This window comes from Xiphophorus couchianus, chromosome 6 (genome assembly GCF_001444195.1).
Source record: "Xiphophorus couchianus chromosome 6, X_couchianus-1.0, whole genome shotgun sequence".
NCBI classification, from domain to species: Eukaryota; Metazoa; Chordata; class Actinopteri; order Cyprinodontiformes; family Poeciliidae; genus Xiphophorus; species Xiphophorus couchianus.
Genome location: NC_040233.1, coordinates 26,037,019 through 26,059,814, shown reverse-complemented (window position 1 = coordinate 26,059,814; position 22,796 = coordinate 26,037,019). Strand labels below are relative to the sequence as shown.

The 22,796-nt window shown below is 36.6% G+C and overlaps 1 protein-coding gene across 4 annotated transcripts in view; it reads left to right on the top strand.

The window, feature by feature from the left end:
- The first annotated feature begins 3,856 nt into the window (after window positions 1-3,856).
- pard3ab (par-3 family cell polarity regulator alpha, b) overlaps window positions 3,857-22,796 on the top strand; it is a 258,134-nt gene continuing 239,194 nt past the window's right edge. For 3 of the 4 annotated variants that reach the window (XM_028019835.1, XM_028019834.1, XM_028019833.1), the window contains exon 1: window positions 3,857-4,271. In XM_028019835.1, the coding sequence (XP_027875636.1) occupies window positions 4,152-4,271 (120 nt within the window). In that variant the 5' untranslated portion in view covers window positions 3,857-4,151. The remainder of the gene's footprint in view (window positions 4,272-22,796) is intronic. The other variant, XM_028019836.1, reaches the window with a different exon arrangement.

Below are 22,796 nucleotides of genomic sequence, written 5' to 3'. Positions count from 1 at the left end.
TAAGAGAATTTGAGGTGTAGGTGGTAGGAGTCAATAGAGGGCAGTAGTGCAACGTAAATGGATGCAAGCTGCCGTTAAAATCTAAAGAAGAAGAAGAAGAACATACCTCTGGTCGGTCTGTGTGATCTGGTAAGTAGTTGACGTGCTCGGTGTCTGCTCTGGTTTTTGGTCCGTTAACTTCTGGTCAGGGCCTTTTGTTGGGTCCGTGGTTTCACATTCAGTACAGGTGTTAAGTCCTGCCCAAAAATCTGTCCCACCTTGTAGCAATGGGCATAGTTCTCTGTGGTCAGAAAATCTGGCGAGGTAGCACAGATTGTCAAAACACTGGAGCTTTGTCGGCACTGCATTTGGATTTAGCTTGTGATGGTAACAAGAACCTGTTAGAGCCTTCATCAGTTTTGCTTTTACAAATAAAATCTTCTGGAGATAAATGTTGAGAGCACAACTGTTCGGAAGTTGTGTTCTACCCTTTCCCACTGCGCTCTTCTTTTTTTTCATGAGGGAAATGATCCAGACTGACCTCACTATTTCTTTTGTAAATTACAGCCAACAGCGACATTATGTGGCATTATTTAAATGTACACACAAGCGCAATAAACAAACTCGGGTAATGTTAGCCTTCTTGTGTTTACTTCCGGTGTATGTTCCAGTACAGAACGGACATATCACGTCAACAACCCAGCAGCCATTGCGCACGTGAAAAATGGCGACCGCCAGGGGTGAAAAATATAACAAAAGAAATAATTGTTTTTTTTTAAATAATTGAGTTTTGATGTATCACAAACAGCAATTTTTCAGTTAATAGAAAAATTACAGCATATTTAGGGCAACATGTTTCTTCTAATCGTGGAAACCTTAAACAGGATAATATATTTTCTCAGTGAGATTTAACCTGTGTAAATAATGGAAAAATAAAATTGTCTTTTTAAAAAAGTAATTATGAAAAGTGCTGAAAACAATTCAGCTTATTACATATTTTTTATTTTAAGCTGGCTTTCACTACATTTACTTGTTTTTATTCATATTAATTCCACATTATTTTATAGTATTATTGTATTGACATTTACAAAAATAGTATAATTAGGTTAGTTTCCCGCATCAAGTCATAAAATATTCAGACTGAAAACAGGGAAACAATAAATGACTATTTAAAACAGACTAATAAATAAATTGGATCACTTTGAGGCCTGAATGAAATATATTGTGGAGACTCATGGGCTCTTATGGAAAACATGATTTACTGCAGGTAAGCCCTTGTTTTTCTTATGATGAAACAGATTTAAGAGCAGCTTTCACTTTCACATGACATTTTGCTTTTAAGATGCACTGCTGCTGTTTAGAGTAATTTATTTAGCCTTTAATTTATATACTTCCTCCTTAGTAAACGCTCAACAAAAAGCCATGAATGGATAAAAATGACAAGATACTATCTTTTTGCCTTTTTTCAAAGCTACTTTTGAAAAAGTTGAATTGTTTTTTTTCCATCGTTTTATCTTTAGTTTGTGGTCTTGCACTGAAGAGATAAACAATCACCAAGCATTAGTCTAATGTTTATGTGTATTTTATTTTTGCTCCATATGGTTTGGGTTCACATTTTCATAAATATCCTCATAAACACTTGGTCACTTGGTCATATTCTCCACATGTGAAGCTATTTACATGGTTTGTGACAGCTGCTGAGGGTGAGGCTGGAGTCCAGCTGTGTTGGGAGTTAAAATAACCTCCCAGCTGTGCTGGCATCACATGATGGAGAGCTTCTGTTTTAACTCTGCCCAATTTAAGTCACAAAACACACACAGTTTCCATGAATCCAGAAGCTGGAGACTCTTTTCTTTTTTTATATTCCTCACTGAATAAAACTGAAACTTTCCTCAGGACCAAAGGCATTTGAAACCCAAAGAATTGGGTCACAGGATTTATGATGCTAAACTTCAGATATTATTAAAGACTGTTTTTATATTCATACAGTCTTATTAGTAATCTTTTTAGTAGATTTATTGACTTCTAACTTGGCAGATTTTCTTGGAGATTATTTCCGAGTGAGCAAATAATCTAAAGGAGTTTTTTTGTGTGTTTCTGTTTGGATTTTGTCAGCTTTTTCCCTCCACACCCTCTTAAAATAACTTTTTTTCCCTTTTTTAAAAAAAAGGTGAGCATTATTGCTCAAAAGATTGTCAGAATGCATTATTCTCAGCTCACTTCACCGATAAAGTGAGCTGAGATTCAGACATAAATAAGAGTTTTAAACTCAAGAGATGAACCAAAATAGTGTCCACATAAGCTAAACTTTAGCAAATAGCTTATTTAGTTTATTTTATTTATTCAGTTTCATTTAGAAAAATGACAACACAAAAGACCTTATCCCTCTGTCCATGTATTCATACTCTCTTATTCCTTGTAAAAACAGTAAAAATAACATTAAAAAGACTTTGAAAACCTTAAAAACAGCAGAATTGTTTGGCAAACAATTATTAATGAAGTATGTAGCACTTTAAAACTTTTGCATAGCATATTTTGTTTAAAACAAGTGTTTGGTTTTTAGTCTAGATTGTCTTTGTTTAAAGTTTTCAGTTATTTCCTATTAGTAACCCTGAGCTCTAAATAAAACAAATCATATTCTATATCTCAAAAACTCTTCATGGATTTCCTAAATCATCGCTGTAACTTACAGAGTTACAGTGGATCTACCCACCCCAGCTGAGTCTGGCCCTTCAAACATTACCCATCCTGACCACGGAGCGGGGCCAGACATCGCCTGTCTGAGACGTTCAGGAGCAGCTCGTAATTTACAGCTTCACAGCTTGATCTGCAGTGCCTATTCAGTTTCTTGACAGAAAAACTGCAAATTTGTTGCATTCAGCTCTTTTAGGTTTAGTTAATTCTATTTAATTATCAGCAGGTTTTGGAACTTTAGGGGAAAGGGTTAGAAAACATTCATTTGTTCCGTTCTATTGAAGGCTTTTACTTTTTTTTTCTTTAATAAAGGTGCTTTTATAAATCAATAAATATAACATAATGCATTTGTTTAAGTTAAAATAAAATAAAAGCTGTACCAATAATGGCACAAGAACTACACAGACAGTTTCTTGTCTCTCTGAAAAACATTTCACAGTCAGGGTGCACAGATTGATACCTTCCTCTTTTGTAATATATATTTGAATTTTCTACTTAAATATCAAACATATCAAATATCCAACTTTACCTGGAAATTAAGGTTTTATCTAAATATTTTTTATGGAATATTTTGTTATTGCTTTTTATTAAAACCAAATGTCATGATTTTTATCTTTTTTGTTTGTGTGCATCATTTTTTTCATTAATAGAAAATTACTTATATGCATTTTACATCTGTACTAGTTAAATAAATCTTTATAAATTACTATTAATTAGCTGATTTATTCACAAATATGGTGTTTCATTTTTTATATATTATTTGAGTTTCCTTTTTTTTCATTGTTCACTTCTAAAGGGTTAGTTTTTCCACCCACAGTTTATTTTTTATTTTTTTTATTCTGAAAAGTATTTTTATTAAGCATTGCATGAAAGGTGCTGTGAAAACAGTTTGATTTACAAATTGAATGTTTAACAGTTAAAAAATATATTAGAGACACTGATTCCAATCAAATAATGTAACAACTTTATAACAAAATACAGGGATTTAAGACTTGTTTTATTTTAAATCTCTTGTTCCATCACAGGGCGATAAATAATTGTAAAATATCAGGAGGAAAGACTTTTTTAAAGTTGAAATCTTAAGATCTAATGCATTATTTTATCCATTTTAAATTGCGTGCTTTAAACAAAACTTTGCTTGTCTTGATTCCGATACTCCTGTTGGCCATAGAACGCACCAGCGAGCATTAGCTCAGCCCGGAGAGAGGGATTGGGATCCAGAGAGGGAAGGAAGGAAGAAGAGAGAGAGAAAGAGGGAGGGATAGATAAACAGGTGGTCTGAAAACACAGACAACAATGTCGTCCGGCGGGGAGAAGCGGGACGACATTTAGTCCTCATTTTCCCTGACAGGAATACCGGGATAACCTCGGGCAACAACAACAAAACCCCCTCCATGCTCCCGTGTGCTTCCCACTCGGATTTGTCCTCCTCGTCTCGGCTTTGCTCCGAACCTGGGGAAGTCCTCGGAGCCTGAGCCATGAAAGTGACGGTGTGCTTCGGCAGGACCCGGGTGGTGGTTCCGTGCGGGGACGGGAACATTAAAGTCCACGCACTCATCCAGCAGGCTGTCATGCGGTACAAGAAGGCTATCGCCAAGGTGAGTAGAGGCTACTTTTCCCCCCTCATGTTGTCCTGGAAGCGCCGCAAGCTCGCTCAAAAATGGCGCAAACTTTTCGCAGACGCAAAGCAGTCGCAAGGGGGGGGGAAGGAAAGGAGGCTCGGCGTTTAGTTTCTCCTTCTGTCTTGCTTGTTTTGGTGCACAGGTTGCGGAGATAAGAAGGCGCACAAACTGCGCCGTGTGTTGCTGCTTTCAAAGAAAAGGCGCACCGCCATTGTGGTTCCAGTGTTTGTAAACCAACAGAAAAACTTCCTTAGGGATTCTCGCTGCAAGGCAGACTACATTTTCCAGGATCATAGCGGAGGCTTTCACAAATTTGCGAACTTTTCCAGAGTTTCCAGCTCGGCTCGGAGTGAGTTTTTCTTTTTTAGCAGCAAGATGGCAAGTTAGCAAAAGTAGGTCTGCTGTGAGGCGTTTAGGGGCCAGCTGAGAAGTGCATCATCTTTCTCTGCAGGATCCCAATAAAAACAATCCAGCCAGACAGTGTGATTAACTTTGTGAGTTAGAGCTCCTAACCAGAGAGGTTTGTTGACATAAATGCACAAAAGAGACATTTAAATAAGTTTATATGAGACTTCTGAGTCCTTGGCTCGTTCCAGATCCTGCAGGAGGCTGATGGAAAGCTCCCAGTGCAGGCATGGAGCCGAGGCATAAATCCTGGAGATAAAAGTGGAAGACAACCTGCAGAGGTTACCGAGGCAGCTGCAGATAACCCCTGAACTAACTCAGTGCAGAAGCCTGCAAAGATCCCCCCACTTGGATCAGATAAGATGGGGGAGAAAATTGCAAGGCTATTTGACATCCATCATATTTGTGGCTTTAAATTTTGCACGATTTAACAGTTGGCAGCACCCTTTTGTTGCACCAAGTCTTTCTGGAGTTGCCACGTTTTCCGGTCAGTTTTGCATCAAAGTATAAACTAACTGATCACTCAAAATTAAGAAAATACTTATGATTGAATTCAGTTGTTGTCTAATTGATCAAGTGGATGCTTTGATTTGTTAAGTTTTAGGAGATGCACAATTTAACTGGTTGATTTTTCCATCTGATACTCAGGTGGTCAAATTACAAAGAAAATCCTTTTTTCCTATTTATTAAATGCATCAAAATAGAAAACGTCTCCCTGTTTTTTTCAACATTTTTGAGGGCAATAATAATTAGATTCAGCTTGGGGACTAGTGCATTAAAGCATAAATGTGTATAATTTTGTAATTCCTTTATTTTTTTGTTGGGAACATTTAGCTCATTTTTCTATTTGTGTTTTGGAGAAATAAATCAGCATCAGCTGGTAGAAAATTGAGGTTAACTCGCTCCGAACTGACGTTCCTCATTGACGCTTTGCTGCTCTCTTTACTAACTTCCTGGTTGTTCTGCTGTAATAATGGTGACCCAGAAGCTTTCCTGCACCCTCCTCTCCTCTGAATAATTCACCAGCAGCAGACAGACGCAGGTATGAGAACCTCTCTGCTGAGAAGACAGCTGCTCTTTGATTATAATGCTTTAGCTTTTGTTCTTTAAGTCATGAAATATGACAAATTAAAGTATGATACAGTGATGGAATAATTTCAGTATATTAGCTGATATTGGAGTAAACGGGAGAATAAGCAACTAAATCAGACCGGGTGGTCTGAGGTTCTGCATCTGAATAAAAGCTGAAATCAACTTTGAATAAAATCCTTTTCCTAGTTTATGATTTAGGTAATTGACTCTTGATTTAGGTGTGTTTCAGGACGGCAGTTCTTGAGGACTGGAAGTTGATACCTATAAAAAATCTGAGTCAAATGCACAAAACTTCTCTCTGGAGTCACACTTTGCTGTTCCTAAATCTGTTTGTACTTCTGTTGTAAAACCACGAGACATCATTATGTTCCTGATTTATCGAGATCAACTGATTAGAAATGCTCATATCGCAGGGATTGTTTGAGTTTATTGTAAATTATTTTCTACAGACTTTGTTTGACACTCTGGTTTCAGTTTGAGCATGTTGACTCAATTCAATTCAAAAATACTTTATTAATCCAAAAGGGAAATTAAATGTTGTAACTCATATCATTCAAGGTTCTTCATTAAAAAGGTGCTCACATTTTTTCTTCCTTACTTTCTTTTCACCATCATCTGCAGAGGTTCTGGAACAGTCCCAGAACAGAACCAGTTTTCTTTATCAGCTTGCTTAGCACCAAGGAAGCTGAATGCTGCACATAGATCTGCTGTTTTTCAAATGTGAGCAAATACCGGCTGAAGCAGGATTACGCATATGTGTTGCAGCGTCTCAAGCTGCATTTTCTGTTGAATATGTGGGATATACTGCACAAAAAAAAAATCAACCAATAGGACTTACATCCACAATTAGGAGTCACGTTCCCCAAAACAATCTGCGAAAACTGAACCTTTTATCGGAAAGAAGCTAACTTTCCAGTTGAGGACCATAATTTTTTTTTTTTTTTACAAGCTTGCATTGGAAATCTTCTCATTAATCAGCCAAACCGGTTACTGAGCGCCACTTAAGTTGTCTCTCTTTCTTTTAGTTTTTTTGGCTCCTGAAACCCAATAAGTTCTGGTCTGCAGGCTGACCAGATAAGAAAGCCTTGGAGGTTCAGTCAGAGCTAAAATAAAGAGCTGCAACTGCATCAGTTGTTTGGACTTATTGCAGGACGAAAGGACGACAATAAACCACAACAAGAGCCATAAACAAGAAGTACAGCCAAACTATTTTCAGCAAAAACATGTTGCATCTTTCTCAGTGTGCTGTGAACGGTCTGTGGTTTCAGAGAAGGAGAGTTCTGCTGCTGCTGCTGGTTCTGTTGGATGCTGATGTTTGACAGCAAGGCATCCAAGGCTTTTGGTCAAATTAAAAAGCATGAAATAAGTGTAACTGTTAGTAGAAACTTCACCCACAATAAAACACACTACTTCAAAACACAACACCCTTGTTATTTAAACTCCTCCTAGCCATGTTTAGTTCTCCGGTTCGTCCCAGACTGTTTAATCTAACCAACCCTTGAGCGTGTCTCAGGAAGTCTGCTGGTCACAGATGTGGTGTCGAAGATCTCAGCTCTGTTTCCCCACCCTCTGTCTTAATAGGAGGACCAGATTTAGGTTGGGTGTTTTCTCCTGCCGCAGTGTTTGCATGGACCCCCCTTGTAACTTCCCCTGTCATTAGAGAGGAATGCTTTCTGCAGGAAACCAAAAAACTAACTAAATAAATGGAGTCTTCTTCTGGAGAGACTTCAGAAGCAGGGAAATGAAAATGATGGTGGGATGATTAGATCAGGGTTCAAAGGCGATAGGATGGGATGCACAACATTGGTATTGGTCTGACGAGTACAACTGGACCAATATTAATTCCCAGTACTTATTTCCAACTTGTTTCTGTTTGTGTGTGTGTTTGTGGAGGGGATGAGGGCGTTGGTCTGGGGTGTTTGGTTTTGTGACGTTAATAGTGATGCAGAACAGGCTTGTGGGTGTAGCAATGATAGGGTTGGTTATCTATCATATTGTTTATCATATAGTGTAAATACTTTTTATAAGAATTTTGATTGCTTGTTCTCTGACTACATTTATTATTTATATTATTTTTACTAATTTCTCCGCTGTTTGTTCCACAAGCATCAATAATGCATCATTACATTCAAAACTATAATTTAAAAGTAATTACTATGTGAAGTTTAGTGATATAAATCACACTTTTTTAAGTAAGTGGCTTCCTGAAGAAGCCAATTTCAAAGGGGAACATTTTTTTAAGAGCAGTGTTTTTGTTTGTGGTGCAATCATAGCACCACAAACAACTGCATTTAGGGAACTCCGTTCCATGCAGTTACCTAAAAAAGCCTTGGATATGCAAGGAAAAAGAAAATGGGAAAACGCGTGTCTTCCCAGGCCTTTTCGGTTTCCAGGGTTTCTCTCAGTGTGTTATGAGCATGGCAGGCTGCCAGGCTGTAATTGCCTCCCTACCAGGCTGAGCGTTGTTTGTTTATTTATTTATTTATTTTTAAATAGTTTTCTATAGTTAAGCTAAAGTTGAAGCAGTGAACTCTGTGTGGATCCTTTGCTCCACCTTTCATTCAAAATGGCCAACTTGGAAGGAGATCTTGCAGAGCGGGTTCATCTGTACCTGAATTTATATGCTTGATTTACGAAGGCTGTCTTTTCAGAGACCCAAAGTACGCGTCAAACATAAAAACCTCACCGTTTGACTGTGCTAACGTTAGCGCGCAGTTAGACTGATGTGATTGCATATCTTTATAAACAAAGAATAGCGTTTAGTGTGTGCGTTTAAATCTCACACACAAGCCTATAGAGTCGCTTGTTTTTGCCGAATCCATATCTGAATGCTTTGCTGCTGATGCAGATGAAGTCAAACCTACGAGTCTGTTTTTAATCGTATTCTGATGGTATTTCCCTGCAGTGTTTAAGATATTACTCAATTCATTGTACAAATGACTGTTTTTAATTAATGCTTCATTGGCTTTGATGGCAGACGGGCTCTGGAGATGCTAACCGCTGCTCAGTGTGTCTGATAGATGCCATTCAATGCCAACAGATACACATGTTTACCACATCTTCAAAGCAAAAGGCTCCAGCTTGTGGATCAGACCCTGAACGTTAATGCAGGCGTGCAGCAGCACATGCACTCAGCATAATAATGCGTCTGCTTGTGCACAGCTTGCTTCAACCTCAGAGTCCCAACAACAACATTCATTGTCTACCTGAGTTTCTGTGTGATTCCATTGATGCAAATCAGAAGTGTCCAAACCTTTTGCCCTGGGCACCAAAACTGGCAAATTTTAAACTACTGGCTTTTATTTAATGAAATCTGTATAACATTAAAAATCCAAAACATAAAACTTCTTCAGACTGCTGTATTTTTATAAGAAAAACAGACCATTTCTATTCTGTTGGCCAAATGTTTACCATTCTTGTGGTTAGTGACCAAGGGAAGTTATTTCAAGGGCCACAAATGGCCCCCAAGCCACACTTTGACACCTGTAATGTAAATTAATATTCCTCTAATCCCTTCATCATGGACTAGCAACCTCTGCAGCCAGAAATTGACCCTTTTTGACATTTTCTCATTAACAAAGTCTGTTTAAGATGTTTCTACACAGGCTGGAAATATCTGGAAAAACATCAAATTTAATTTAAAGAACTCCTGGCATTAATAATATAAAAAAGAAATGTAACAGAATGAATGAACATTTTTATTTCCAGATTATGATTATTCTATTTTGCATTATGTAAATCCTTCTCTCCTTATTGCCTCTGCTTTTTATTGTTTTTCTACTTCCTTCCTTTTTCCTTTCATTATGTCCTCATGTCTTTCTTTGAATTGGAGCTCAGAACCGAGTCATTTCAGGCGGTTAAATCGGAAATGTGGCAGATGAATGGATTGGAATGACAACAGATTTGGGATATACGTATTGCAAGAACATTTATTCCTACTATTGGTAGGAATAAATATTAAAAAGCCATATTCATTTAGCTAAAATTAAGGCCTTAAAGTGTCTTAAATTCATTTTATAAAGTAAGTTCTCATTTAATATAATCACGTTGCTAAAACAATGGCCTACATAATTTTTTTCTAAAAGGTATTTTGCAAAAAAAAAAAGTCATTTTAGGCAAAAGATGACTTGGCGTACTATTCTAGGAAGGTGACGATAATTACAGGTCTTAAAATGTTATCTTGCCAGGAGAACTTAATATTTCTGTATTTTTATTTCTTTAGTTTGAACATTTCTGTGGAGATAAGGGTCTTAAATTTTAGTCTCATTAGTCTTTAAAAGCCTTACATTTCGTCAGTATAATCTTTGTCAGTTTGATACTGACGAACATCTTTGCGTCCCACAGACCTGTGGGACCTGTGGGACTCTCATACTGGTCCATGCCCAACCCCTGCTATATTTTTTTGCTAACAAGGCATGACTGGTGTAAATGGAGTCATGCTGTGTGGACATCCAATATATTTCACTTGTTTTCCTTCCATCTCTGAAACGGAGCAGTAAGCAGTTATTTTATATTTCACAACAAACGTGTTTATTTCCTGATTCCCACCTGGAACCTTCTCCCGTCATCAAGCCGTTCAGTTTCCCACGTTTATGTGAAAACAACCAAGGATCTAGGTCCTGTTTGGATCTGTTTCCTTCTCTCTCTTGATTTTCTGAACTTGGGCACAGACGAGCTTTTAAGGCATGGTTGCACCAGAAGAAGATGTGCTGGGAGGCCAATCAACCTGAAAAGCTTGATAACTTCACAGTTCACCTGTTTGATCCTCGTGTCACCAGGCTGTACCAGTCAGGGGGTTCTGTTTCTAAAAACGAGCACAGCGCGGGATTAAAAGCTTCGCTGATGATTCGCGGGCCACTGACTTTGACCTTGACCAAACCACAGTGGAAATATTTACCCAAAAAGAAGCTGGTGCAGAATGTGACCATCTGAGGCTTCTGTTCCTGAACTCGGACGTAAAAAAAAAAAATTAGATAAGTCATATTTCTTTTAAAAAAACCAAACTGGATTGGCAGTTGAAGAAGATGACGTAAAACCCTCTGAACAACAGGACGGATGATTACAGCCTGCAGCTTTTTCCTTGGGGCATGAGAAATTCTGCACCCTCCGCTCCGGCTGATGACGCTCACATAACCATCGTTCTCATTCCCATCGTGCTTCTTTGCTGTGCTCGGCATTTTGGATGAGATCCCTTTCCCCCCTTCACGCACATCAGTTATGTTGCTTCACCGCGAGGAATTTACATCAATTGTCAGCCTTATCATCATGATTTAAAAACATGGGTTATATTAATCATAGCTTCTTTGTTTTGTGAGGAGATTTTGAAGGAGTTTCTGGTGAATCTGAGCTGTTTGGCCTGGTGAAGATGAAGGTTGCAGAGATGTGATATGGTGGGAAGAATGCTCCCGTCTTGAAGGGGCTCATTAAGATTTAAGGAGTGAAGTGGTTTTCTCATATGAACTCATTCAACCACGAAGCACACAACCTGTGTCGGATCAGTTCTCTCTGCTTAAAATGTTATCAGTTTATTTTCAGATTGTGGCGAGATAAAGGAAACCGGAGACGTGCTGAAGGAAACGAGCTAATGTCACAAAGCGCTTTCCTGTTTTTGTCATAAATTTAAGCCTTTTTCTTAGGCTGCATTCACACCAATCTTTTTTGGTCTGCGTTTCTCAAACTCCAGTCCGTTTGCCTACAAAGTTTAGTTTGTTTAGGGAGATGTGAAAGTGTAATGAAACTCTGATGCGGATCAAAAAAGCGAACTCAGTCTGCCGAACTGACCTCGGTTCAGTTCGGTTGAAGTGAACTCTGGTGAGGTTCAAAATCTTTTATGAACGCCAAGCAGAATGGAAATCGCTACAAAAACAGGAAGTGAACCATCGTGCAAGGCATTCTGGGTAAGCCCTACCAAAACAAACATGAGAGTCCAGCGCTAGCAGAAGAAATGGCTCGTGGTATGCTATACCACAAATACAAAAAAATCCTACAACCGCTTAAATCTCCATTTACTCTATTTTTATTTACATTTCATGTAGGAGGAAATGAGCTCAATGTCTTAAGAGGTTTTTGTGTCGTTTCCGTCAGTAGTTCGTGATGCAGCGCCCCCTGCTGGCGAGGAGGGTAACAGGTTTTCCAAAGAGTTTAGTTTTTTGACACAGTTCAGTGTGAAAAAGAACCACAGCAGCAAAGAATATAACAAATGTTGTCATTTTGGTCCCTAATCGAACTTAGACTATCAGGTGTGAGAAAACACTTAAGCTTTGGTTGGAGATATTATAAATATTGTCTGTTTAAAGGAAGGTAACATGAGAAAAGGGTCTGGCTGGTAGAATATGAATTGAAAAGGGTTTATTACAAGAAACTTAAAAAAATCAAGAGAGGAGGTTCACCTCAAATAAATTATGAAAACCAAACAAAGCTTTCCCAGTAAAGTGGGTCAAGTGCAGCCACTGAAAATGAAAATAACTAATCAAATATTTAATTTGATAACTGACTACTCCTAAACAAACAAAACATCCAGCAGCACCACCCAAACTGCTGTAGGAGTTTTTCTGTAGTCACTCGACACATCATGACCGCTGTAGTTTTTCTTAATCAAATAAATGGCTTATCTTGTAAAGCTTTTTGTCCCATCTTTTGTTTTTGCTTTAACAGAAAGTTCACTCTTAAAAGAGCAACTTGACAGCTTTTCTGCCCTCTAGACCTCTAAGGTCGGGGAGTTTAGTCACAACCTGTAATTCGTAAACTTCTAGTTGAAATGCCTTACAAAGCACAGGAACAACTCCAAATTTAAAATGTTTGTATTTAATGTAGGATAATCTTGTCCAAACATGGATTTTTAAATTAATCTTAAAATTGTCTAGATGAAATAGCCCTGTGCTGCTCTGACAAATCAGATGCCAACTTCAGCATTATGTTAAATTATTTTTGCAATAAAACCCAAATAGGTTTATGCTTTGTTCTGAAATCTGAAGATTGTTCTAAAAACGATGGTGTAAAACAAATATTTTAGTCTTAATTGAAGCATTTAATGACAAATGTAAGCTGATTCAAACTTGATGGAGCCTAAACACGAATGCAGCAGAAAGCTTTGGAGTTTCTAACAGCTTAGACCCGTTAAACTCATCTTGCAACCTGCTGTGATTCAGCAGTCAGCCTCATAGTTCATTACAAGCCTGTTGTTTAGTTTGTCTCAGGGCTAAACTTGGCTAAATCAAAGTGTTTTCAGGTTTTTAAACATGGTTTCACTCTAACATCATAATTAGAGGTTGGTAGTTTTGCAGAGGTGCAAAATATGCATAGTTTCTATTTTCGTTTCAACCCTTTGAAACCACAAATGTGCTCTTTTTTTGTCTAAACATAATTTCTCCTCTGGAGAAATGTAAACAGCGTTTTGGTGAGACAACCTTGAGAGCATCAATGTGCTGCAAATGTAATCCGTTTCCTCACCGGACAGAGATTTCCACACTGTATCCACGTAGCAAATGGGCCCCGTAAGATTTATTAGAACCATTAGGCACTTAGGTTTCTGGTCTGTAAACATTTGGAGTGATTTTTTTTTTCTCTAAAGAATGAGAACAGCAGTTGTATAATATGAGCCATTTGGTTTTCTGCATTGGAGTTGTTTGATTTTTAGCCACATGACAAACCATGTCAGAGCTTGAAAGGAACACGTTTAATTGGTTGCTCTGGAAAACATTTAGCATTTAACGCTCTTGACTAAAGAGTGAGGAAGATCTAAAACATCTACACAACTGGAAAAATGAGGCCCAGAAGAATTATTTCACAGCTTGTTCTGCCTTTAATGTCGTATATAAGCTGTACAATCTAATGTGAAAAACAAATAGAAATCCATTATGTCAAAAAAGTTGTATAAATAACCTTTAATCCTCAAATAACCAGAATTAACCGCCATATTCAGTCATGCTACATTATTGTGTCTTTTAAGCTACTTCTGATTAAAACCGGACAAAGTTGAGTTTTCTTGTCAGCTTTTCTGATTATTTTCTTTAGTCATGTCTTGTAGTTCCAGAAACCTGGCTATAAATTAAATTGTTGTTGTTATAAGACCATTTTCAACTAATAAAGGCATAATAATGCAAGTACACCATCTCAAAGATCAATTAACTTGAATTTCTAAAGAAGAATTGACACTGGAACTGGAAGACATTTCAAATATCCAAAAAATAAAATGGTCTCTATTAAGAAAAAATGCACTTCAAACGTAATGTTCGCATGTCCTTAAGAAGTCTTAAATTTGTGTATTTAAAAATGTGACCTTTAGAAGTCTTGTAGTCATTTAAGTAAAAAGTGGGCTGGTCTTAAATACATCAATCACAGGTCTTAAATTTTGTTTTAGGAGAACTATGTAACCTCATATGTTCTCAGTAGTTTATTCCCCTCGCAGATCTTTTCTGTCTAAGACGGACGTCTTTATTGTGTTCTGTGATTTGAGGCAGTTCAAGCTGCCAGAAATTAGCTGCTAATATCCTCTTCCCAGCTAGCAAAGTTTTTTGCGTTTTAACATAAGAGCAAATTTACTGCCAGTTGGCTGGACGATGTTTGTCTTCCCTATTGACTCAACTCTGTGACCAACCCAGAGGCTAGATGCATTCAGTGTGAAAAAGCTTGGCACTATGGGGACGTAGAGTGCGTCGCAAAATATGCAATTTCTTCTGTAAATTTCTGTTGTGATACAGAGCTTAAGTTTAATTTGTAATGGTCTCCAAAAAGGGCTAAAAAAGTCTTTAATTTGACTTTTATGTGACTGAAGAACAATGTCAGACACAATAAATGAAATGGAAATAAAACCCCCACACAACAGACACAGTTAATTAAATGAGTCTGAACAAAATTGCCTTTTAAAAAATATGAATCATTCAGACTCAGACAGGCTAAACCCAGTTAGAACTTTTGTAAACGAAAAGTACAAACTAATTACTTTGTCCTGTGTATCAAACATTTGTAAACTTTATAACTAAGCAACAATTACGTGATTGTGGATTATTGGGAAGACAGAGACAGCCCACCGTTGTCTTACCCCCTCTTCCTTTGTTGGGAAACCTGCTATGGATGATTATGTTTTAGGTGGCGTTTGTTTTTCTGCGTTTTGTTGCTACTATTTCACAACAACTTTTAAACTAGTTCTGTCTGTTTTTCCAAGCAAAACATTCCTGTAATAAACCGATATTTTCTTTTAATCATTTAGATTCCTTTTTTAATTGACTTTTACAGGTTAGAGGTCATGTTAAAGGGGTAAAAGGTTCTGAGAAGATTCACCCTGGCCTCATTTTTATCAAAGTATGAAGAGCTATATAGAATAAAGCCGTTACATAAGCAGAGCATAGGCTGTTTGAGAAAACTGGTGTAATCCTAAACTGTCCACACAGATGCTTTTTGCAGATGGACTCGTCCTTGAAAGCGTTGCCGGAGATAAAACTTGTAAAGCTTCTCATGTTGCAAACAGATTTCCTCACCATGCAGGAGGAGGTGGAGAGGGGTTGCCCGGTTTAATGACAGTCCAGATCATAAGGCGTAATGACGGGAGGCTTAAAGTTAACAGAGTGCTGTAAAATAAATTATATGATCTTTTTTTAATCAGTTCAACACGCCTAAATGATGAGGGAGGCCATGTCTGGATGAAGGCAGGGAGGTTTAGATCAGAGGTGACAAAACCTCGTCACGTCTAAAGGACTTTGAAGCCAAAAAAGGAGGGAAAACAGAAAAATATAGTAATATATTTTTTCCTTTACCTACTCAACAATAATCTAAGGTGCTATACTTTAAACAAGTATTCAGTGTTTTTGTTAGAAAGGGATTTGTAAATTACTATAGATCCAACATGTAAAAAGGCATTTGCAGGTTTGTCTGCGAATAATAGAACTTACTTCTTTTATTAGTTCTTAGTAATAAAACCGAGATTTAAGTCACTGTTATTAAAAAATACAGAGCCAAGTTGAATGAATAAATTAAAAGCAGAAATTGGTTCATAAAAGCCTGCTGGGACAGATCTGGTTATTGAATACTTTGTGTTATAGCCAACATTTTTTGTTGTACAATTTAAATTTGTTAGAATTTAAATAAAAAGTTTCCATCTGCATCAAGCACCCGTGCAAAAGGCTGGCAAATTTGTGCAAAAGGCTGGCAAATTTGTACCAATCTTGTATTGCAGCTATGGGCCGCAGAATATCAGTCCAGCGGCCGGAAAAGGCCCACGGGCCACACTTTGGATGCCCCTGGTTGGGATAATAATCAGCTGCACTTGAACTTTTTGTGAGTTTGTGTCTTACAGGGCCGTTGTTTTGAGGCCAGGTCACTTTTTCCCCTCCTGTTTGATTCAGCTGTAGAGTTTTTTGTGTAAACAGGGGAAGTGCTTGAATGTAAACTTGTGGAGGGAAGAAGAAGAATCAGGAAGCTCATAAAAGTGTGTCATCGTCTGACTTTCTGCTTTCTTTCTCTCTTTTTTCCCTTTAGTCAACCAGGACTTTCAGTTGTGTCATCTGTGGTTTTATTTATAAAGGAGATTTTTTTGTTATTCCTCACAGAAAGACGTTTGTGGAAAAATGAAGGCGTGTGGCTGAGAGACCTGCTGTGTTTTCAGGAGAATCCAGTGATTAATCTATATATGGATCATTTTATTAGAATATCACTTAATAAATTTAAACTACTTGGTATGATGTCATTAAAGTTATATTAGCATTTTTGGGGGGTCATGATGGAACAATATCACTGCTTGTGTTGGGAACACTACACAGTATTCATCATTGTGCTTCTGTGAAAGCCTCTGTTTCCCCCACATTGAATTTACCAAAGAGTTTTTGTGGTTTGAGTCCCAGCAACTTAAATACTCCAGACTGATGGGTTATAGTGAGCCTTCCAGCTACAACCAGGAGGGTAGTCATCATCTTACTCCCATAATAAACATGGAGGTTCCTGACAGCCTAAACATTTTCTCCAAGCACAGAAAGGAACAATGTCTCCTTTTGGCTCCCAAATGTCTTCTGGTCATGTTAATATCGAATTTATGGAAAGGGTTTAATTGTTTTAATTTAAATGATCAGAGTAGGTCACATTAGGAGAATATAGAGATTTGTTTTTATTGCCACAAGCACATCTGTCATGCTTTATGCAGTGGTGTGTAAACTATTCAGTCAAAAGCACAAAATAATCACAAAAATATGTTTGTTTGGTCTAGTTGGTAGACCCAACAACAAGCTAAGATTGCACTATTTTAATTAAGAAATTAGTCATATTTTGTGGTAAAAATGGTTTGTGTAAATCATTGTACTGTATTTTCCAGACTACAAATTGCAGATTTTCTTTCATAATTTGGCTAATCTTGCCATGTATAGTCAGGTGTGACTTGTATATGTTTTTCTCCTCTTCATGACGCTTTTTTTGGCTGATGCAACTTATAGTCTGGAAAATATGGTGCATCCAAAACTTAAAAAGGACACTTGCATTATTAAAAGAAAGACATCCAGTTTGCTAATTTTTTTTTGTGTTCAACTAAAAACACAATAAATAAAAAAAAATACATAGACTATCAGCAATAACAACAGTAGTTTGGGTGGTGCTTCTTTAAGAACCTTTGCTGTATTTACCCAAATTTAATAAATGACCTAAAAGCTGATTTTGGTGCAGCAATGTCAAATCCGTTCAGTTTCACTTAACATCTTCAGTCTTCAGATTTGAATTTGTCTGTAAAAATTTTGCTCATTCAAAAATCAAAAGTCTCCATCTGCATTAATCACTGTTGCTGGCACGTCAGTTGCAGTTGGGGGGCCGCATGAAATCAGCCCAGAGGCCACAAATAGACTTTCCTCAACCCTACTATTTACACGTAAAACAATAAAAAATAAAAAGTTAGGAAGTTCACAAATATTTGTACCCATTATCTCAAACTAAATGAAAATAAATAAATCCCTAGCTTCTAGGACATTACCACTAAGAAATATTTTTATTTAAACAGTTTGGAAATTTCTCTCAGCAATAAAAAAAAATTCCATTAATAACCCAATCCTTTTGTAAACTTCTCCACATCTTCATTCCTGACATGTTTGTTGGGTTTCTTCGTCTTTGGGTTTGTTTTTTTTTATTCACTAATGTTCTCCAACGACTTTCTCTAAACCTCTGAAAACCACCACAGAATAAAAGTTTAAAAGCAAAAGAGGATGGAAATCAAAATGGCGACAGTAAAATATATGGATGTTGTGGTTGTAACGTCACAACTAACTTAAACATTTTCTTTGTAATTTTTCAAATTTTTATTTTTATTTCAAAAAGTTCCAACATTTTTTCTGAATTGTGCCAAAAGCCGTTGAGCTGGAGTTTGCAGTGCGATCCAGAAAGCAGATTTTTCATAACGGAAAGGAGAAAACATGAGAAAAATCAGGTTCTATTTGGTTGGATGGTAACTGAGTGAAATATGGGTGATTTTTGTAAAAGATTAAATTATAGAACAGCAGATGAATCTCCACGTTTGACATTTATTTGAAGAAGCACGGATATAATTGGATTAGTCAATTAGATTTGGTGAATCAAACATTTGATCTTTTCCTGCTAGATCTTAACATGGTGGCTGAAAATCATTGAATTGAGTGTGTAGGAACAGCAGTCGTTTATTTCAATAAAATGGCCTTCAGACATTAATATGATGTCCCACATTGCTTTATTAATGTTTTTAGGTCTTTCCTCCTCACCTGGTCCATCATACACAGCAGGTACAGATCGAGGGATAATTTATTGTTCAAATTGTAATGTATCTTAATATTTTAAATTCAAATTATGTAAAACTTAGATTTGTTACATGCAATTACAGCTTTACATTAGAATCTTTAAATCCAGTTTCTTGGATTTTATTTTTTATATTTTGGCACAAATAAAACAATTTCTACCGGTGGTTTTTGTTTTAAGTGTCATAATATGACTTTTCTGTTTGTCTTTTTGGCTAAAGAAGATGGCATGTTTTCCCTGGATGTCCTCGCCATGTGAGTTTAAAACCTCCCGCAGAGAGAGGAGGCGTTGAGTTTCTCTGTTATTGCAGAGCTGCAGCTGCAACAAATGCCACAATTTGGGCAAATATGAATGGGCTAGTTTGTATTGATTTTGACACAATGAGCATCTTTCAAGAATGTATTCTTAAGTATTGACTTTCACAACCATAATCACAGGATTGGTCATAATATTTGGGTTTTTAGTCCTCTAGAGATTTGTTGTATTTATGCTGTTATACGGATATAGAAACATTTCCTTTATCATCACCTGTGTTGACTTTCTAGCAGCAGCAGCAGCGTGTTTTCAAGGTGTGGGAAGTGCTTGCTATTCAAACAGTGCAGTTTTGTAATAAAGTGCAAGCTAACGTTTGATTAAAAGCCTAAATTTCTAAAACATTATTTACAGTTTAAACCAGATATTTTCATAAACCTAATAAAAGATTGTTTTTTACTGTCACTGTCTGAAGTTAAATCAGACCAAACTTTTCTTGTTTCAGTTTACTCAGAATTATTTCTACTTGCCAAAAACTACGAAACTTAAGAACATTCTTTAGAGATTTTTTGTGACTTTCTTTGCACGTTGTGTTTAAGCATTTAATTTGAGCAAGAAGGTAATTTACCTTAACATAATTTGTTTAGATTGTTTCAGTATAGCGAATATTTGTTATTCCTAATCTCTCAGGGACTTATAGATCTCTGTAATTGACAGAAAAGTTGGCTTATATTTTATACGTAATTGAAATTGGAGAACTTTGTTAAATTTGTGTTTTGTTCTCAGACCAGTCAATTGAATGGTGTGTGTGTGTGTGTGTGTGTGTGTGTGTGTGTGTGTGTGTAGGTAGGCGTGTGCAGGCGTGTGTGTGAGAGAGAGAGACATTCAAAACATTTAATGTTCTAAATTTGAATTTGCATTGTCCCTGCTGTAGAATGTAGAATACAACCACAAATAAATGATTAATAACAGTAAATACTGATATATAATAGTTAACTAACACTATGCATTTAGTTCATGTGTATTGTTACCTCCAAAGTGTTGTACTTGAAAAGTTTGAAAACCTGCCTTGAAAATGCTTTTCCCACTTTTTCTGTGGGAAAAGTTTTACAAACCTTGTAGTAAGAGTTTATAAAGCATATAAAAGATGCAGAAACCTTTTTCAAAGATCAAGCCATCGGATGGATGTAAAGTAAAGACACATTTGTTTTTCACGGATCGGACTGGCCTTGCTGGCATTGCTGACTCACCCATTTCCACCAACTGGACTGGAATTGATTGAAACGTCAGGGACTTGCTGTGTGTTGGACACAAGGAGGGGATTGTCTCAGAGGAATGCCAGGACGCTGAATTAACAGCAGCGTAGTTCAGATATACTGTACGTCTCTGTCCAAACCAGAATCAGGCTGGACGTTGAACCAAACCACTGGATATTCCCAACACGTTTTCAATGGTCGGTTTGTTGAGATAATTTATTGCTTTGCTTTTTGTTTTACTGGAATCCCAATGATCGTTTTCCTACCAGAATCTGGAAACAGAAGCACCTTTTTTTAAAAAAAAGAAGAATAATAATAATCTGTTGTTCCAGAATAATCAATTATAATTGGATTTAAAAAAATTGTCACTTTATACAGGTTTTCATTTAACCACTTAAACCTTTTTTATACAATATTAGAAATTCATTAAAAGATGCAAAACACATATATTTCAATTCCTTTTTTAAATAAGAAATTATTTTATGGCCTAAAATGCCTTGGCATATAGCGTTATTTAGTGAATTTGAACCGGGTGAAGCTAAAACTATGCCACTTAAGGAGTTTTGGGTAAAACATATTTACAGAAAAAGGTGTTTTCATCTTAAATGTATTTATATTTTGTACCGTTTTGGGTTAATTACTGATCTGATTATGTTGTTTTTTCACCAAAGGTTCTTATTTTTAGAGTCTGTATAGATAAGATAAGATAAAATAAATCTTTATTGTCATTGTCACAAGGACAACGAAATTCAAAGGGTGCCATCAGTCGGTGCACATGCCCAAAAACAAAAAAAAAACTGTCTCACAATTCACACACAACGCAAGAATCAACAAACTCTAGTTAATGATTAATTGATTACTAAATGAACAATTATTTAAATTCATCACGATGAATTCAATTAATCATTTAATCCCTACAGTGGCGTTCTTCACAGAAAAGCTAAAATGAATTCAATATCTTCAATTTTTCAGCTGTGGTGTTGAGTGGAAATGAGCATGAAGTTGCACGGCTGAAAAACCACATGAAGAGCCAAACATCACCGCAGCTCAAATTATTTATGAGTGTAGATTAATGATGTCCCTAGAAATTGAATTCAGTACTTAGTCTGATGAGGCTTTGTCTGCTAAATATAGGACGGGCCAAATGAGAGCTCTGCCTCTGACAGATGATTATTGGCCTCTGGGCAGAGAAGAGGCATTAAAGCCACTCTTCAAATGTGCAACGCCTCTCCCTGCTGTCTGCTGTGGTGTCTTAGTGGCGGGTCTTTTATGGTCCAGTTCTTTAATGTGATAACATATAAAATGTTTTCTCACTCCCAATATATTTGTTGGGACTATAAAGTGATAGAACTGGTTTCAGAAGATCTAGACTTTACAGCCCACTGAGACAAAGACGCTGTGTGCGTTTTTGCTGCTCAACAGGAAAAGCTGCTTTTTTGACCAGCTGATGATCCACAGATCAAATTTGTCACCCACATGGGAGAACCGGTGCGACCCGATAACATGCAACATTTCTCAGGTCTTTCAAAATGGCTAAAATTGTGTTGCAGCTTTCAGCCAAACCACAACATGGATGCGAACAACTATTCTGGGTGATGTAAGAATCAGAACTGAAACAATTAATTGCTATTAATCAATTCTTGAAATAATCATCAAGTAATTTAGTAGTCAAATAAGCTTTAACTGGCGTATATGGACTCAAAAAAGTCCATTTGTACAACTAAAAATGTACAAAAATATTTCCATTTAAATGTAAGATTTTAAAAAATCCTTTGTATGTAAATATGTTTTACCCAAATGACAGTTTTGGCTTTAAATGCTGTAAAAAAAATCTGTTAAACATCTTTTTCTAAATGCAACAAGTAATCTACAAAACCTTTACTAAGAGGTAAAGGTTTTGTGCTGTTGATTCGTTTTTGGCAATAAAACTTTTGTTATTGAAAAATAATTTTAATATTAAAAAAGGTTTATGTGGTTAAATGAAAAATTTGCAGAATATGGCAATTTTTTATGCAATTAATTGTTCAAATAATTGATAACTAAGATAGTTGCACCCTAGTAAGAACTACTCGTCTGCGTGGTTTGTGCATTTTTTTGTTGATTCATCATTTCTGCTTATCTGCCATGTTTGGGATATAAGCTAAAAATGCAAACTACATAAAACAGAATACTTCAGCTTTCACAGCTGCACCGATAGTAAGTCTGTTCCCCTTTATCTATTTATGGCTCAGAAAAGTAGTTATGCATTTGTTTTTTTTCCCATAATTTGTACATTTTATAAATGTTGAAATTTAGATTCTTAAATAATCCTTTTTGTATATTTGTCCAGCAGTGCTTCTTATATTGATTCAGTTGGGATATTGAAGCAGTGAATGTAAATTTTTCTTTATACTTGTTGCTTTTCTGGTAAAGATGAGTAAAACCTTTGAAATCTTTTATTACAGCAGCAATTAAATCTTTGAGAAATACTGTACTTTTTTCTAGCAGGAGAACCTCCAGATATAATTTAAAGAAATCTCTCCAGATTAATATAAATCCTGAAAAGTAGCTGTTTTCTTTTAGAAAATGTCAACTGCATCGTTTTGACTCTTGTTGATGCACTAATACAAAATATCCTGCAAATGGCTGCTCTTTAGCTGCTGAAAAGAAAATGTAATAAGTGGCTCTGTTGTGGCTGCAGAGTTTGAGGCTGCAGCCGTGATGACGCTGTGGGGAGTTTGTTAGGAAATGCAGTGTTTTGTCTGTAATGATGTGCAGGAGT